The sequence below is a fragment of the Rhinopithecus roxellana genome, chromosome 5 (genome assembly GCF_007565055.1).
Source record: "Rhinopithecus roxellana isolate Shanxi Qingling chromosome 5, ASM756505v1, whole genome shotgun sequence".
Classification (NCBI taxonomy): domain Eukaryota; kingdom Metazoa; phylum Chordata; class Mammalia; order Primates; family Cercopithecidae; genus Rhinopithecus; species Rhinopithecus roxellana.
Genome location: NC_044553.1, coordinates 18194141 through 18210599, shown reverse-complemented (window position 1 = coordinate 18210599; position 16459 = coordinate 18194141). Strand labels below are relative to the sequence as shown.

The following is a 16459-nucleotide window of genomic DNA, read 5'->3' as shown; positions in this document are numbered from 1 at the left end:
GACAGTACCAAATTCGGATTGGGATGCAGAGAAGGGGTATCTCTAATGTGTTACCACCAACAATGTAACATGGTACAATCATGCTGGCAAATAGTTTGTCAGTTTCTTTAAAAAACTAAAAATACACTTATGAACCAGCAATTGAACTCCTGAACATTTAATCTAGAGAGAGGAAACTTACACGCACACAAAAACTTGCTCACGATGTTTCATACAAACTTTATTTGTAACGACCCAAAACTGGATACAACCAAAGACTCTCAGTAAGTGAATACTGAAACATACATGGAGTACTACTAAGCATACAAAGGCACTCTCCTGAAACATGCAACAACTCGGATGGATCTCAGGACATTATGCTGAGTTTAAAAAAAAAAAAAAAGCCAATCTCAAAAGATCATATTCTCTATGATTCCATTTATGTAACATTCTCAAAATGACAAAATTATAGAGGTGGAAAGAGATTAGTGTTTGTCAGGGGTTAGAGATGGTGAAGAGGAAGAGGATAAGTGAAACTACCATGGGTACGTGGCATGACAGAGAACTTTGTGGTGATGGAACAGGTTTGTATCTTGATTGTGGTGGTGGCTACTCAAGTCTACACGTGTGACAAAATGCAGAACATATACACACATTGTACTAACGTCAAGTATCTTGGTACAATTATGTAAGATGTTGCCATTGGGGGAAACTGGATGAAGGATACTAGGGTCCTCTCAGTACCATCTTTGTAACTTCCCATGAATCTCTGATTATTTCAAAGCAAAAAGTTAAAAAAAAAAAGTGAAGTATAATTCCACTTTCACAGCACTTAAAAACTGGCAATAGCTAATCTATGATGTTAGAAGTCAGTATAGTGGCTCCTCACCATAGGGCAGTGACTAGAAGGAACAAAGGGGGCTTCTGGGCACAGGTGATGTCCTGGTCTTTGGACTGAGGCCAGTTACATGGGTGTATTCAAATACCTTGCATGAAACTGAACACTTAAAATATTTGCACTTTTCTGCAGGTGTGCAGGTGTGTTATATTGATGATTAAAAGGTCATAATGAATTAAGTGAAAAAAGCATTCAGTTGTACATGAGATTACCTGTGAGTACTATAAATAAATATGTTCTGGAAGGTGTCCTTTGCAGAGGACAATTGGGAGGTAAAGACATAGAGAGATGCCTACTTCTTGCTTTATACTCTTCTGTGCTGTTTGAATTTTTTAAAATATTCACTATGGAGACTCCAGCCAGAAAGCCAGCTTTGACCTTTCCCACTGTCTGGGTCCCTCTTGGCCTTGGGCTGGCTCCTATGACATCACTTACCACTGCTAGAGGATGGGGCTTTTAAGCCTCTAACCGACCTAGTCTAGACAGCTGTTAATTGTGTGCAGTGAAGCATTTAATCAATCACTGTGGCTTTTCTCCATAATGCAAATGCTTTCCTGGAATGACAGGGCTACTGGGCCTCACCCTGGGCAGAGCGGCAGGTAGGTGGGCTTTTCTTTTCTGATCGTATTGAATATATGAGTCTACTGTCCTTCACCTGATCCCAGCCCCTTAGACTGTTCCTATCCTCACTTGTCACGCATAGCTCCCACTGCCAGCCCATTCACTCCACTTACAGAACCTGAGCCTTCCTCCAAGTCCCATGTTTCCAGGAAGTCTTGGATGCAACAGAGACTCTTAGGCTTTAGAGCTAGACACCCCAGTTCAAACCCTGAGCAGTTCTGCTGATGATAAACTCCCTAACCATGGGCAAGCTTTTATTTACTCTTCTGTAACATAGAAATACAGGCACATTCCTGGCATGACTGTTAGGAGGATTGAATGTAGCCATGTGAATAAAGTACTCAGTCCAGAATCTGGTACGTGATGAGAGCTTTGATAAATGTCCATTCCCTTTCCTGGGGGCTCCATTTACCCATTCCTACCCAACTCACCTAAAATGATCTCCAAACACACTTGTGTTATAAACTATTCAGCAAGTCAAATGTGCTTGTTGGGGGCTTATACATATTCCCTCCTCAAATTAATTGTAAATCTGTGGAGACCAGAAATGGCCCCTGACATCCTCAGTGCCCAGTCTCACCTCTCACACACAGTAGATCCTCAATAAGTGTTGATGGAGGCACTGGCCATCCCATTCCAATGGGGACTCCCCATCTACCCGCTTGAACACACTGATGTTCAAGCCCATAGGAGGCAGCCAGATGCCAAAGGACTTGACATTTCAGAAATGCAATCAAACACTTAACATGCCAATCTAGCCACCATCTGAGCATGCTTTTCTCTGACCCAGAGAGCTCGTGATAAGTCAAGACCACTTTTACACTGGTTTATGATAGCCACTTACTAGCTATGTGGTCTTGGGCAAGCTCTGAAACCTCTCTGAATCTCCACATTCTTGTTGATGTATTAATACATGGCCCGCCTCATAGGACCTTTACGTACCAGAAGGACTGGAAATGAGCAGGAACTCAGGTTTGGGTCCAGTTTCTACTGTATCCTTTCCTTCCTCTGGGCCACCAAGTCAAGAGTCCCTCTGCATGCTGCTGGAAGATCTTTGTCCCTGGATTCAGATCTGTGAAGTCCCCTGGTCTGTCACATTCCATTTATGAATAAAATGCAGAATGGTTCCTCAGAGGGCCTGGTTGCCTTCCCTCTTCCCAGGACTGACTCAACATGTCCCAAGTGGTTACTGAGCTCTGGCTCTATGCCAGAAGGGGCTATGTGCACCATCCCCTTCCTCATGAAGCAGGTAGTCGAGAGCAGCAAATGCGAGCCACATGTGTAATATCATATTTTCTAGTAGCCACATTAAAGCAGTAAACAAGCACACACCTATAATCTCAGGTACTCTGGTTGGAGGATCACTTGAGCCCAGAAGGTCGAGACCAGCGCTAGCAACATAGCAAGATCTGGTCTCTACAAAAAAAAAAAAAAAAAAAAAAAAAAAAAAAATTAGCCGGTGTCGTGGCTGCAGTCCCAGCTACTCAGGAAGCTGAGGCAGGAGGATCACTTTAGTTTGGGAGGTCAAGGCTGCAGTGAACAAGCCTGGGTAACAGAGAGAGACCCTGTCAAAAAAAAAAAAAGGAGCAAACAGAAACAAACAAATAAAATGTTAGTATTATTTTATTTAACATGAATATATTAAAATCATTGTTTCAACATGTAATCAACATAAATTATTGATGAGCTAGCTTACCCTTTTGTACTAGGTCTTTGAATTCACATGTGATTTTATACTCTCCACCTCTCACTTCTGAGGAGCCACATTTCAAGTGCTGCCCAGTCACACTTGGCAGGTGCTGCCATTCTGGACAATACAACTCCAGCCCTGCCCTGGGACCTGGTGAAGCGTTTAACATCAGTTCTCTTGGCAGTTCCTAATAGAGCCAATCTCACTGAAGCCCTGTTCTGTTTTGGCCAGGGCCAGCTTCTGAGCATCCCAGCGGCCTATGGGGATCTGGAGATGGTCCGCTATCTACTCAGCGAGAGATTGGTGGAGCTGCCCACCGAGCCCATGGATGACAACCCAGCTGTGGTAGCAGCGTATTTTGGGCACACGGCCATTGTGCAGGAATTGCTTGAGTCCTTACCAGGTAAATCACAGGGCACGAGCTCTTAACCATGTCTCAGGGCACCTCTTCTTAGGCATCACCCCAAAATGTTTACTTCTTCATGCTTTCACCAATAATGAGATCAAGAAATCCAGGGCAGGCCACTGACACCCAAACAAAGTGAAGCTTGCCTGCTAGCCACATCCCACCTCTCACTCCCATGAACTCATAAGAGAAAGTCTCAAACACCATATTTCATAAAGAATGTAATTAACATTGCTTTTTAAAAAAATAATTAATAAACCTTGGTCTTTTTAGAGAAGTTTTAGATTTATGGAAAAAATTGATTGGAGTGTACAGAGTTCCAGAATTAATGATTTGAAGGTATGTTAACAGAAAACAGGTGATCCCTAATTCACTTACACAAGAATGTCTAGGTAAGAGAGACAGAGTAATCATGCTAGTAACTTGTATTGAGATGGGGATGCATCAGTCTTAGGAGGCAGGTGCTATATTTCAGGGCCATGGTTTTCAGATGAGGAAACCAAAGCTCAGAGAAGTGAGCTCCACCATACCGCCTCCACACGGTTTTCCCTATAACTCTGTTTTGCATTAGTGTGGTACATTTGCGACAATTGATCAGCTAATATTGATACCTTCTTACTAACTAAAGTCCATCGCTTACTTTGCAATTCATTCTTGCTGTTGTACATCCCATCGGTTTTGACAAATGGATAATGACACGTATCCGTCAGTACAGTATTACACAGAACAGTTTCACTGCCCTAAAAATCCTCTGTGCTCCACCCCTCCCCTGGCCCCATCCCTCCCTCCCTCCCCTGGCCCCTGGCAACTACCGATCTTTTTTAGTATCTTTGCCTTTTCCAGAACATCGCTTTAGTTGGAATCCCACAGTATGTAGCCATTTCAAACTCACTTCTTTCCCATAGCAATATGCATTTAAGGTTTCTCCATGCCTTTTCGTGACTTGATAGCTGCATAATATTCCATTGTATTTGTGTACCACACTATGTTGCTTTTGTAGGAACTATTTTTTTTTCTGGTGAACTCAAGATGTCCGGGCCTCCTGTAATTTCCTGTGGTGGTCTTAGCTCAGAAACACTGCACCAGTCTAGGCAGGCATCGCTACAGTTACAGGTTGAGGCACACCCTAGCAGTGGTCTTTGGGAGTTAGGATTTTGCTTGGGAGCCAGGGCCCACCTCTTGGGTGGGAGAACATGCAGTCCCCCAGGGCCCTGCACCTAGAAGGGCCCATGTTTTGTTTAATACTGTGTACTCACTATCTTAAAATGTTCCATGATTTTTAAACAAGAGGCCCCATTCTTTTCATTCTGCATTGGGCCTCACCCCTTATATAGCAGCCTGTTTGAGAGTTTCCAGCTGTGTGCTTTGATAGATCTGTGCTCAGAGCTGGTTCCAAGCTGGTGTTCCCCTCATGTGTCTGAAGGCAGAATGACGTTCTGGGCAGAAATCAGGGCAATTTTAGGGCCCATGAGAAGCAGACTAAGACAAGACATAGGAGGGCAGAGAGGAGCTCGGGTGCCCCTGAGGAGCCAAAGGCTGACCTGCCTCTTTTCAGGGAGCCCCAAGATTAGCTCTGTTCTAGCCCTGAAGAGTCTACGCCAGCTGACTCAGTCACCTAATGTTAGCTAATATTTATTGAATACTGCCAAGTGCTGAGCACTTTGTAGAACTTGAGAGACACAGAGAATTTTTTAAAAGATTTCCCAGCCTTTTAGTACCTCCTGGCCAAGCAGGGGAAATTAAGGCAGAAAGGAGTAACATTGTGCAATGTAATTATGCTGAGGTTGAAGTATTTTTATGCAGAGGTCTGGGAGAACACACCAGGGGGAGGTTTGTCTGGATGCAGGATGGGGTCTCCCAAGGGAGGCTGACATCTGACCTGGGCTTTGCAGAGTGAATAGGAGTTTACTTGGCAGACAAGTGAGGGAAGGACTTGGGTTGCCTGCTTTTGCAGAACAGGAAGTGTGGCTGAACCTCATCTTGGTTTTCAACTGCTCCCAGGAGCATCCTGTCTTCAGCTCAACTCTGAGCAGAGCTGCTGAGGACTGAAGGATTTCAGACCATTGTGGTGGACTTTGCAGAAAGTGCAGAGATGCGAAAAACAGTGTGTACCATCCCTGCACTTCCTCCAAAGGAGTTCCCAAGCTGGAAGGGAAGTCAGCCATGGTCAGGAGTAAGTTAAGACAGGCCGGACATGGTGGCTCATGCCTGTAATCCCAACACATTGCGAGGTCAAGGCAAGAAGATCACTTGAGCCCAGGAGTTCATGACCAGCCTGAGTAACATAGTGAGACCCTGTCTCTACAAAAAAAAAATTTTAATTAACCAGGCATGGTGGCACATGCCTATATTCCCAGGTACTCAGGAGGCTGAAGTGGGAGAATGACTTGAGCCCAGGAGTCCGAGGCTGCAGTCAGCTAGGATCACATTACTATACTCCAGGCTGAGATAGAAGGAGACCCTCTCTCAAACAAAAAGCAAAAACAAGCAGCAGCTAGAGAACAAAGGAGGGTTTGAGAAGAAGAGGGATGAGAGGTTGATGGGATTTATTCTTTGAAGCACGTTGTTATGTGATTCCTGGTCTCTGAAGCTGAGCAGGGAGGAAGAGGGGCTCCTCTGAGTGTCATTGGCCTTAGGCTGTAGATAATACCTGTAGGGGTTTTGTGTGGTTAAGAGAGCACCCTTTGATTTTAGACAAACCAAGGTTTAAGTCTTGACCTTGTTATTTACTAACTAGGGGACCTTCAGGAAGTTTCCCTGCTGGCTGTGTCCCACAGACCCTGGCTGATGGATGAAATGAGTACTCAGATACAGGTATACAGTGTAAGAGCAGCTGGGTGACTGCCTGGCTCTAGTGGCCAGAGAGCAGCCTGGAGAAGCTAGAGCTGCTTGCTTTTATTCAATGCAGGCACAATGCCGAAAACCTGGAGCGAACACAACCTGTAGGTAATTAACATTTATTGTTCCCATTTCAGGGAACGTCAAGTCAGCAGATGATCAAAGGTCAGTTCCTGGTCACCACTAAGTAAATAAGCCTGTTTAAGATACATTTCCCTACACTCCTTGCCGTCTGCCTTCAGCTATTCTCCCCCAGGGCTCTGCAGAACCTTCTGAACTTTCAGAAGGTTTGCATCCTTTCACTGTAGTTTTTCCCACCACTCTGACCAATCTCCTACATTTCCAAACCTCTCTGAGCTTTGGTTTCCTCACCTTAAAATCGTGGTCCTGAAATACAATGCCTGCCTCCAAAGACTGGCACATCCACATCTCAACAGAAGTTACTAGCATTGTTACTGTGTTTCTCTTACCTAGATATTCTTGTGTAAGTGAATTAGGGGTCACTTATTTTCTGTTAACATACCTACAAATCATTAATTCTGATTAACAGTAGAGGGAGAAGAAGGGATATTTACTTGGCACTGGCTCCAGCCTCAGTCCTATGCTACATGCTTTATTTGGTGAATAACAGGGCCGTCCTGACCCTGCTTTCCTGATCAATGTCCTGTCGTGAAGGAGAGGGTCACTCTCTCCTCACTTGGGAGCACTTTGATCCCTAGGACTATGTGCCTCTGGAAATGAGACAGTGTTATGATGCATGTGGGAAGTGTCCATGCAGAAGATGAGGTCATTTTTCCATGGCAACTAGACCCAAAAGATATTGCACTATTTTGAACTTGAAGATATTGTAACATTTCAGCCCACACTGTCCCTGTTAATTCAATGTGCTAAGTGTTATTTCATCCTGGAATTAAGTAGGCAGTTCTATTGGAGAGAAATTCTCAGTTTTAGGCCTGACAGATCCATTTCTTTCACCAAAGCTTTTATTATTATTATTCATGAAAGTAATATATGTATATTATAGATAATTTTAAAATGTGGGAAAGTGTTAGTACTCTAATAATACAATGATACAACATAATGAGTTAGGATTTATTATCCAGGCACTTGACACACATTTTGTGATGTAGTCCTCATATTAAACTTGGGAGGATGAGTATTTTTATTCTGATTTTACCAACAGCCAAACTGAGAGAGAGATTAAGAAATGTGTCCAAAATTACATAGCTAAATTATTTTAACTCTAAAATGCCTGTCTCCAGAGTTCATACTCCTGCATGTAATGTTACTCTAGGGGAGGGGTGAGGGCAGGGGAGAGCCCAGAGATAATACCACAACACTGGGGTAGTTCTTTCTAGTCTTATTTCCACACATTCATTTTTTATTTGGCTAAGATCAAGCTGGATATGCCATTTTTAATCCTACATTTTATTGCTTGGCATTTTCTGACAAGCAGGTGGGGGAATGATGTGTGGAAATGTCATATGCAATTCAGAGGGGCTATTCCAGAAAACACTATCAACTCAAAAGAAGCAACTTTCAGCTGGAAACAGGGCAGTTGGATTTTTTTTTTTTTAACTTTTACTTTAGGTTCAGGGGTACATGTGCAGGTTTGTTACATGGGTAAATTGCATGTTGCTGGGGTTTGCTATGCAGATTATTTTGTCACCTGGGTAATAAGCATAGTACCAAATAGGTAGTTTTTTAATCTTCACCCTTTTTCCTCCCTCCACCCTCAAGTAGTCCCCAGTGTCTGTTGTTCCCTTCTTTCTGTCCATGTTCATTCAATGTTTACTGCCCCTTATAAGTGATAACATGCAATATTTGGTTTTCTGTTCCTGTGTTAGTTCACGTAGATGATCACCTCCAGCTCCATCCATGTTGCTGCAAAGGACATGATCTCATTCTTTTTTATGGCTGTATAGTATTCCATGGTGCAAATGTACCACATTTTATTTGGTCAGTCCATTGTTACTAATGATCTAAGGGAAGAGCAGAGTGGGAGCAAGCAGCACCCTTCAGTGGCACTTTCCCTTTGTCCTGCCATCTCCTGCCAGGTCCCTGCAGTCCTCAACGGCTGCTGAACTGGATGCTGGCCTTAGCTTGCCAACAAGGGCACCTGGGGGTTGTGAAGCTCCTGGTCCTGACGCATGGGGCTGACCCAGAGAGCTACGCTGTCAGGAAGAATGAGTTCCCGGTCATCGTGCGCTTGCCCCTGTATGCGGCCATCAAGTCAGGTGGGTTTCCCCACTACCCTGAGTCAACCCTGACCATGCAAACCATCTCAGCCTCCAGATGTGGGACTGTGTCTTTATTCTCACTCTTGGCTCTCAAATTACCTCTGTAAGGAGACTTTTGCAATTCCTGTTCTGTGTTTCTTTTTCAAAATATCTGCACCCTTCCTCATTTTCCCCTTACTTGCCCCCACAAGGGGATTTCAGTGACAGAGACTGACTGTGTCTAATGGGACTGTTGTATGAGGCACTCCAAGGGGCAAAGTCCCACAGAAATTCTCCTACTAACAGGAACTTCATGCATCAAGGGAAGTAAATAGAGAAGTCCAACCAGCACAAATACCTTTTCAGTTTCCATTCCACATATCAGAGTCTGCCCTTCCAACAACTATGACACTTTCTGTACCTGCATGCCTTTAGCTTTCTGGTTTTGTTCCTTTAGGGAATGAAGACATTGCAATATTCCTGCTTCGGCATGGGGCCTATTTCTGTTCCTACATCTTACTGGATAGTCCTGACCCCAGCAAACATCTGCTGAGAAAGTATTTCATTGAAGCCAGTGCCTTGCCCAGCAGTTATCCGGGAAAAACAGTGAGTAGTCACTGCCTGTGGAGTGTGTTTAGTTCCTTTTCTATTGCTGTAACAGAATCCCACCGACTGGATAATTTATAATAAACAGAAATATATTTGGCTTACAGTTCTGGAGACTGAGAAGCCCAAGAGCATAGTGCTGGTGTCTGGTGAGGGCCTTCATGCAGTGGTATCCCATGGCAAAAGTGCTGGTATCTGGTGAGGGCCTTCATGCAGTGGTATCCCATGACAGAATGTGAAGGGCAAGAGACCAACAGACTGAGAGGGAAGAACTCACTTTTATAACAACCCACCCTCAAAATAACATAACAACATTAATCCATTTATGATGGTGGGGCCTTCTTGGCCTAATCACCTCTTAATGGTCCCACCCCTTAATATCTTCACAACAGCAATTACATTTTATCATGAGTTTTGAAGGGGACATCTGGGCTTCATCCCCCTCCCAAAGTTTTTTTTGTTTGTTTTTGCTTTTGTTTTCTTGATTTTTTTCAAAAATTGGTTAAATATATCATATTTAACATATTTCTTTTTTAAATTTTTAGGTGTTAAATTTTAAAATTACTAAAGTCATATATGATTGTTATAACAAGTGATCACAATTGAGAGTGGTAATAAAAATTATGAATCTTCTGCCCTTGAAGTAAATAATTTAACAACCTGGTAGGGATCGTTTCACATCCTTCTATATGCAATGCTATACAAACATTTATAAACCTATATAGGGTTTAGTTTTAATTTCCCATTTTAATAACAAAAATAGTATTGCATTATTTACATTATCTTCAACTTGGCTTTTTAAATGTAGTACTCTATCATAAACTTCCTCTAGATCAGTTAGTGTGGCTACAACTCATTCTTTTAGATACATTCTTTAAATACATAGAGCCAATGTAGCTTAGTTGACATAGCTCTCCTCCTATTGGTGAACATTTGAAATATTTCTTTTTTTTTTTTCCTCTTGCAATATAGCCTTATTTGCTATAGTATGTTTGCCTATGTGGAGCACAGTCCTAAAAGTGGACTGCTTTGGAAACACTGCCCACACACACTCTGGTGATTCACACTTTCACCAACAATATATGGGATTCTCCGCCTCCACACCTCAGCCAGCATTAGGCATCCTGGAGCCTATTAATTTTCATCAGTGTGATAGGCAAAAATAATATCTCCTTATTTTAATTTCCATGTTATATTATTAATCTGCATTCCCTTTATGTGAACTGCCTGTTAATGTTAGTTGATTATTTTTTCTAAAGGATTGTTTGTCTTTTTTTCTCACTTTGGAGGGTTTTTTTTTTTGGACATTAGAGATTTTTAAGACTTTGTTTATCATAAATGTTGCCAATATTTTTCCCAATCCATTATTTTTCTTTTTTTGTTGTCTTTTGTGATAGCAAAGATAAAATAATACATAATTCAGTATGTTCATCTTTTCCTTTCTGGTATGTAGTTATGCAAGAAGGCCACTTTCACTCTAATTTTATTTCAGTATTCTCCTGGAGTTCCTTGTAATGTTTTCATTCATTTAGTTTTTAAATTTTAAGCTTTAACCTTTCTGGTATTTATTTGTGTGTATTGTATGAGGGAAGTGGCAAAGGATGGAGGTGGCTAACTTTTATCTCTTCCAGATAGCCAGTTACTCTAGCACAATTTTTAAAATAAAGTTTTCTTTTTCCTCTGAATTGAAATGTCACCATTGGCATTTTCCCCAGTACCTATATCTGTATACATTTTGGGATTCTCAGTACTGGTTCACTGGCCTATTAATCTGTTTCGGGCAAATGTCATATTGTTTTGATTATAGGCACTGCATTTAAGTCTTACAATCTGTTAATGCAAGTTTTCTGTTCATTTGTTTTTTCCAAAGATATCTTGACTGAACTATTATCAGACGTTTGTTTTTCTATTTTGCTGATTTCCCACAGTGACTCTATTTTGTAGCTTTTGTGTTCTTTAATGAGGTATTTTTCTTTTATTCCTAAAAGTCCTGGACCTGTCTTGTCTATTTGTGACTTTTTTATTGTTTTTGCTACCATTTTAATGAACTATCTATATATTTATATAACTCTTTTCCATTTCTATTCCAACCTGATATTACTGGTATGGAGAAAAGTTGTTTTGTTTATTTCTATTTTATCCAGTTCCTTTCCCATCTTCTCTTGTTCACTCTAATGTAGTTTTCACTAGAATTCCTTGATACTTTTGGATATATGATCACATATTCTGCAATTTCAAAACAAGTTTATCTCTTCTAATATTTATACAACTTATTATTCCATGTCTTATTGTGTATCTTTAGCAATTTCAAAAGTTGAATAATCATGATTCTAGCAGTTATATCTATCTTATTCCTGATTTTAAATGTCTTGGTGTCACCAGTTTATGAGCATTTGCTCTAGACAGTTAGCAAATAGGTTCTTGTTATATTTAGGTAGTTTCCATGTATTCATTTTTGCTTTGAGTTTGTATTAGGAAACATTGCTAAATTTTTCAAATCCCTTTTTGCAGCAATTAGTGTATTCATATAGTTTTTCTACTTTAATTTATTAATTGAATAAATGATTATGATAGATGTTGACTCAACCTTGAACTCCTACTATAAATGCTAATTGTCTTTTTTTAACTGCTGGATTTGATCTGTTGATATTTTATTTACAGTTTCTGCATCTGTGTTTACAGGTGAATTGATCTATAATTTTCTATTTTTAATGTTTTTATGTGGTTTTATATAAGATGATGCTAGCTTTACAAAATAACCTGGGGAACTTCCCATCTTATTATTGACTGGAGAAGTCTCATAGGAATTATATATTGTTAATGGTTAATTAGATAAAGCAGATCTTTATTTTCTGATTCCTTTTGAAGTCATTTATCAATTCACATTGTCTGCTTTCCCTTATATGCAAATCAGGAAATTATATTTTGGTAGAAAATTATCCATTTCCTTTAGGTTTTTTAATTTGCCGTCAAAATGTTGCATTGACATTTTTCTTATTCTTTTCTTCTATATCTATACTTATATTACTCTTTTCATTTATGCTGTTGAACAATTTTACTTTTTCTCTTTCAAACTTAATCAAATCAGCCAGAGATTTATGTTAAAACACAAGGAACTGTCAAGGAACGTGATAGATTTTTCTAATTACTTGTTTTGTTTATTATTTCATTAATTTTCACTTCTGTCTGTATTAAAACCCTCTTCATATGGTTGTTTTGGGTTTTTTGTTTGTTTGTTTATTTTTGTTTTTGTTCTTTGAGATGGAGTTTCACTCTTGTCACCCAGGCTGGAGAGCAATGGCATGGTCTCAGCTCACTGTAACCTCCGTCTCCCAGGTCCAAGCAATTCCCCTGCCTCAGCCTCCTGAGTAGCAGTGATTATAGGCATGCACCGCCATGCCCAGCTAATTTTTGTATTGTTAGTACAGATGGGATTTCACCATGTTGGTCAGGCTAGTCTTGACCTCAGGTGATCCGCCTGCCTCGGCCTCCCAAAGTGGTGGGATCGCAGGCATGAGCCACTCTGCCCTGCCCATATGTTCTTTTTTGAGTGTTTTGTTGATAGTGTTGAGGTTAAAGCAAGGCCTTGGCATGAGAATTCCTGATTCTCATCTGGACTCCAGGCTTCACTGCTGCAGGGTCTTCCTCTGTGTCTTGGTTTAGTGAGAAAAGCAATAAAATACCTGTCTCAGAGGGATGCTTGACAAATAAATGTAGTAATATTTGTAACATCCTAATAACAATGCCTGGCACATGGCAAATGCCTAATAGATGTTACCTATTTCTTGAATTGAATATTTATTTCTTCCTTTCTTTTCTCTAATTTTAGCTTGTTGATTACAGTATTTGAGCCCTTTATGTGCTGCCTATTTGTGCTGGCTTTCTTTATCAGAGTCTGAAATATAGATATAGAGATATACAGATATACAGAGATGTACAAGTGTACATACATCCATCGACACAAATACATATATTTATTTCCCACTTCTGCTAGTATTTTAAATCTCGTTCTTCTTATGTCTCTACAAGGTTTTGCTTGACATACCTGGTTTCTGGCTTTATGACTCACCAATACCTATTTTGGTTATATCAAATGGCCACCTTAATCCTGTTGATGTCTCTATCCTTGAAATTGAGTTTGTTTTCTCTTCACGTGGCCACTTTGCCCTCTTTTTCTTTGTGTCAACCTTGCGTAAGTTTTCCCAGATATTTATGTTCAGGTTTTTGTTTGTCTCTTTACCATAGGTACATTTCTTGTAAACAGCATTTGGGTTTTAATCTCATCTGAGTGTGTTTCTTTTGAAAGAGGAATCCACCCACTTCATATCTGTGTAGAACCTGTCCTATTAGTATATATTTTTCCATCTCTTTAATTTATTACTATTTCTTTTTTGCCCTTCCCTTATTCCTGCTGGTTTCCTAGTTTCTAAAGAATACTGATATTGTACTTTCTGTATATTTCTACCTTTCATTCCTTGGTTGGTTTTCTCAGTTATAAAATAGGGTTAACAATAATCTTCACCATGGAGGGCAGCTGTGCACTTAGCACAGGCCCTGGCACATAATAAGTGCTCAATAAATATTAGTTATATTGCTCTTAGCCTCACATCACCAAAGGAAATAATGATCATCTAACCCTTACATCTATGTAGTCCTTGTTATTTTTCCAAGCACTTTCTTACCTTGTTAGGTCCTCATAAGACCTCAGTAAGAACTGCAGGGAATAGTATCTGTTTTACAGATGAAATTATTGAGGTATAAAGACATTATGTTATTTGTCCAAGGATGACAAATACTAAACAGTATTGATGCTTAGACTTCCGAACGCAGGGCTTTCCCCAGTTCTCAGTTCCTGAACTATACTGCCTAGGTTTCACATAGACTAATGATTCTCTGCACATCAGAATCCCTGGGAACTTTTTAAAATCCTGATGCTCAGACCACATCCTACACTGATTAAATCCGAATCTGTGGGGTGACACCTGGCATGAGGAGTTTTAAAAATTCTCCAGATGATTCCAATGTGCACCCAAAGTCAAGAGCCAGTGACTCCGATTTTCTTGGTGTAAGGGTAAAAGCAGAAACGGCTGTTGTCTTCTACCTGTGATCTTTTCTGTGAGATAACTCTTCTTACACATGCCAAGGTTGGCATAGAGCATGGAGGAAGTGATTACTGCATTTTGTGAATGAAAAGACAAGGGAAAGGCAATGTTGCTTTTCCTCTCATTGGCTCTGTTGCGTGGAATCAGAAGAGGAAATGAAATTTCAGCACAACGTGAGTCACAAGGACCCCTTGAGCTTCCCCAAAGCAGACGGTATTTTTAGCATTCAAGTGAATTTCAAAAGCAAGTACTTTGGAGTGGGTGTACCTGGCTGCCCCATCATCTCCAACCTGCAACAGCCAATTTCCTTCTGTGCTGCTGGCAGAAGAGAGGAGAGAGGGGTCCAGACAGAGGGTTCCAGCAGTCAGGAAGCATGACTCAGGAGCCAGAGGTAAGTGCTCCTACCTTCCTAGGTATCCAGTGGGATTAAACTGAGAGTTTGGGTTGGTTCAGAATATTACACAAGGGTAGGCATTAAAAGGGTGCTTCACTGACATGATACATGGCCTGAAAACTCCTTTGGCACTGCTGGCACTCATGGCTGTGACCTTGTTGAAGTAACAATTCCGTCAGGGCACACGTGACGGAGGTTGTCGCTCCAGCCCTGGTACAACAAGCAGTCACAGGCCACACGATGATGTCTTAGGGAGATCATGCATGTGCCATTGTGTTTTTTGTGTGGTTGAGCTCTGCTTAACCCACCAGCTGGTCAGTATTTTTAATGTAATTTGCTACCTGCATGTTTCTAGGTCAAGCATAGCCCAAATCCACCTCTGCCAGCAAAGGGAGAAAGTGCACAGAAACCACATTTGTTTTCCATTGGCAGTGGCTGGCTGCTTGGGTTTTGTTGGTGTTTGGTTGAAGAAGGTTCCAGAGGCCACACTGTATGGTCTGGACTGTTGGAACACACTCTTTAAGGAACAAAAATGACGTAAAGTCAGACCTGGCCACACTGTTTGCCTGGCTGGGCAGTGCTCCTCTTAAAGCTGCTGAAGTTTTGCCTGAACATCTAATAAGACGGCCTACGTTCATGGTGAACATCGTGTCAATGTTTAGCTGTGTTGCCATAAGAAATAGCTTAATGCTTTGATGTTGTCACACCCAGAAAGGAAAAAGAAAACTCAGAAATGCCAGGAAAAGCCTAATCAGATCCCAGAATAACCACGATGTTCGTTCCTGTTCAGCAGTTAGAGAGCCAGGCTGAGGGCTCACTGGGGCTGTTTTAAATGTGGGAAGTAGACCAGACCTGAAATTAACTTTCAAACAACCCAACGGGGAAATTATTAATTTCCTTTTAAAAGTCTCTAATGATTTCAAATCTGGCAGCTAACCTAAAGAGAGAGGGACATTTATTATTACTTTTTGGATCAGTTCCGCCTTATGTAGCTTACAAGTTCCTGGTGCCCCACCCTTCATGTCTGTGTGTCAGTGCCAGAACGCAAGCAGCCCAGCTGCACATCCTCAGAGTTAAGGCAGGCGCTTTACTGGGGCCATGCAAGCTGCTGATGGAGGCATCTGAGCCCACGGCTGCGTGCTCATGAGAGTGCCTGATGGCCAGGGGCTGGTGGCCTTTCCTGAGGCCTCTGGAGAACATCCCTGTCTTAAGTAGGACCTCACATTTGGTGCAGAGGGTGTTATTCCAGAGTTCTGTGCATTGCAGAGCACTTCCGCACACATCACCACTTCCCTGGTGCCACATACCCTCTTCTCAGCAGGTGGTGCTACTATAGGACCAGACGTGGGCACTGGCATTCCCAGAATTCAGCCTGGCCCAGCAAGGCCCCCATGGTAAGAGCCAGTGCTGGGGCATGGACCCTGACTCCTCTTGGCCTGGCCCTTTCAGCAATCGCTTGTGTGAACAGAAGAGGGGGCCCTTTCCCTACCCTCTGAGAATCACGAAAGCAAACCCTGGACTGTTCCCAGCATCCTTCCACCAGTTCCACTTTTCTTGTGCCCTGGTGAGCAGTTCAGTCCATTGTCCCACACATGCCCATTTTCTCTAGGTTCCAAATACTGAAGCTTCCCTTGTCCTCTTCCTCGCCCATATGCTTTCCCTGTGGAACAGGAGACAAATGTGATGCTATCCATGTGTATGTTAGT

At 41.6% G+C, this 16459-nt stretch overlaps 1 protein-coding gene across 3 annotated transcripts in view; it reads left to right on the top strand.

Annotated features, from left to right (window-relative positions):
* LRRK1 (leucine rich repeat kinase 1) overlaps positions 1–16459 on the top strand; it is a 147895-nt gene that overhangs the window by 61885 nt on the left and 69551 nt on the right. For all 3 annotated transcript variants that reach the window (XM_030930364.1, XM_030930365.1, XM_030930366.1), the window contains 3 exons: positions 3420–3591; positions 8490–8669; positions 9109–9257. In XM_030930364.1, the coding sequence (XP_030786224.1) occupies positions 3420–3591; positions 8490–8669; positions 9109–9257 (501 nt within the window). The remainder of the gene's footprint in view (positions 1–3419; positions 3592–8489; positions 8670–9108; positions 9258–16459) is intronic.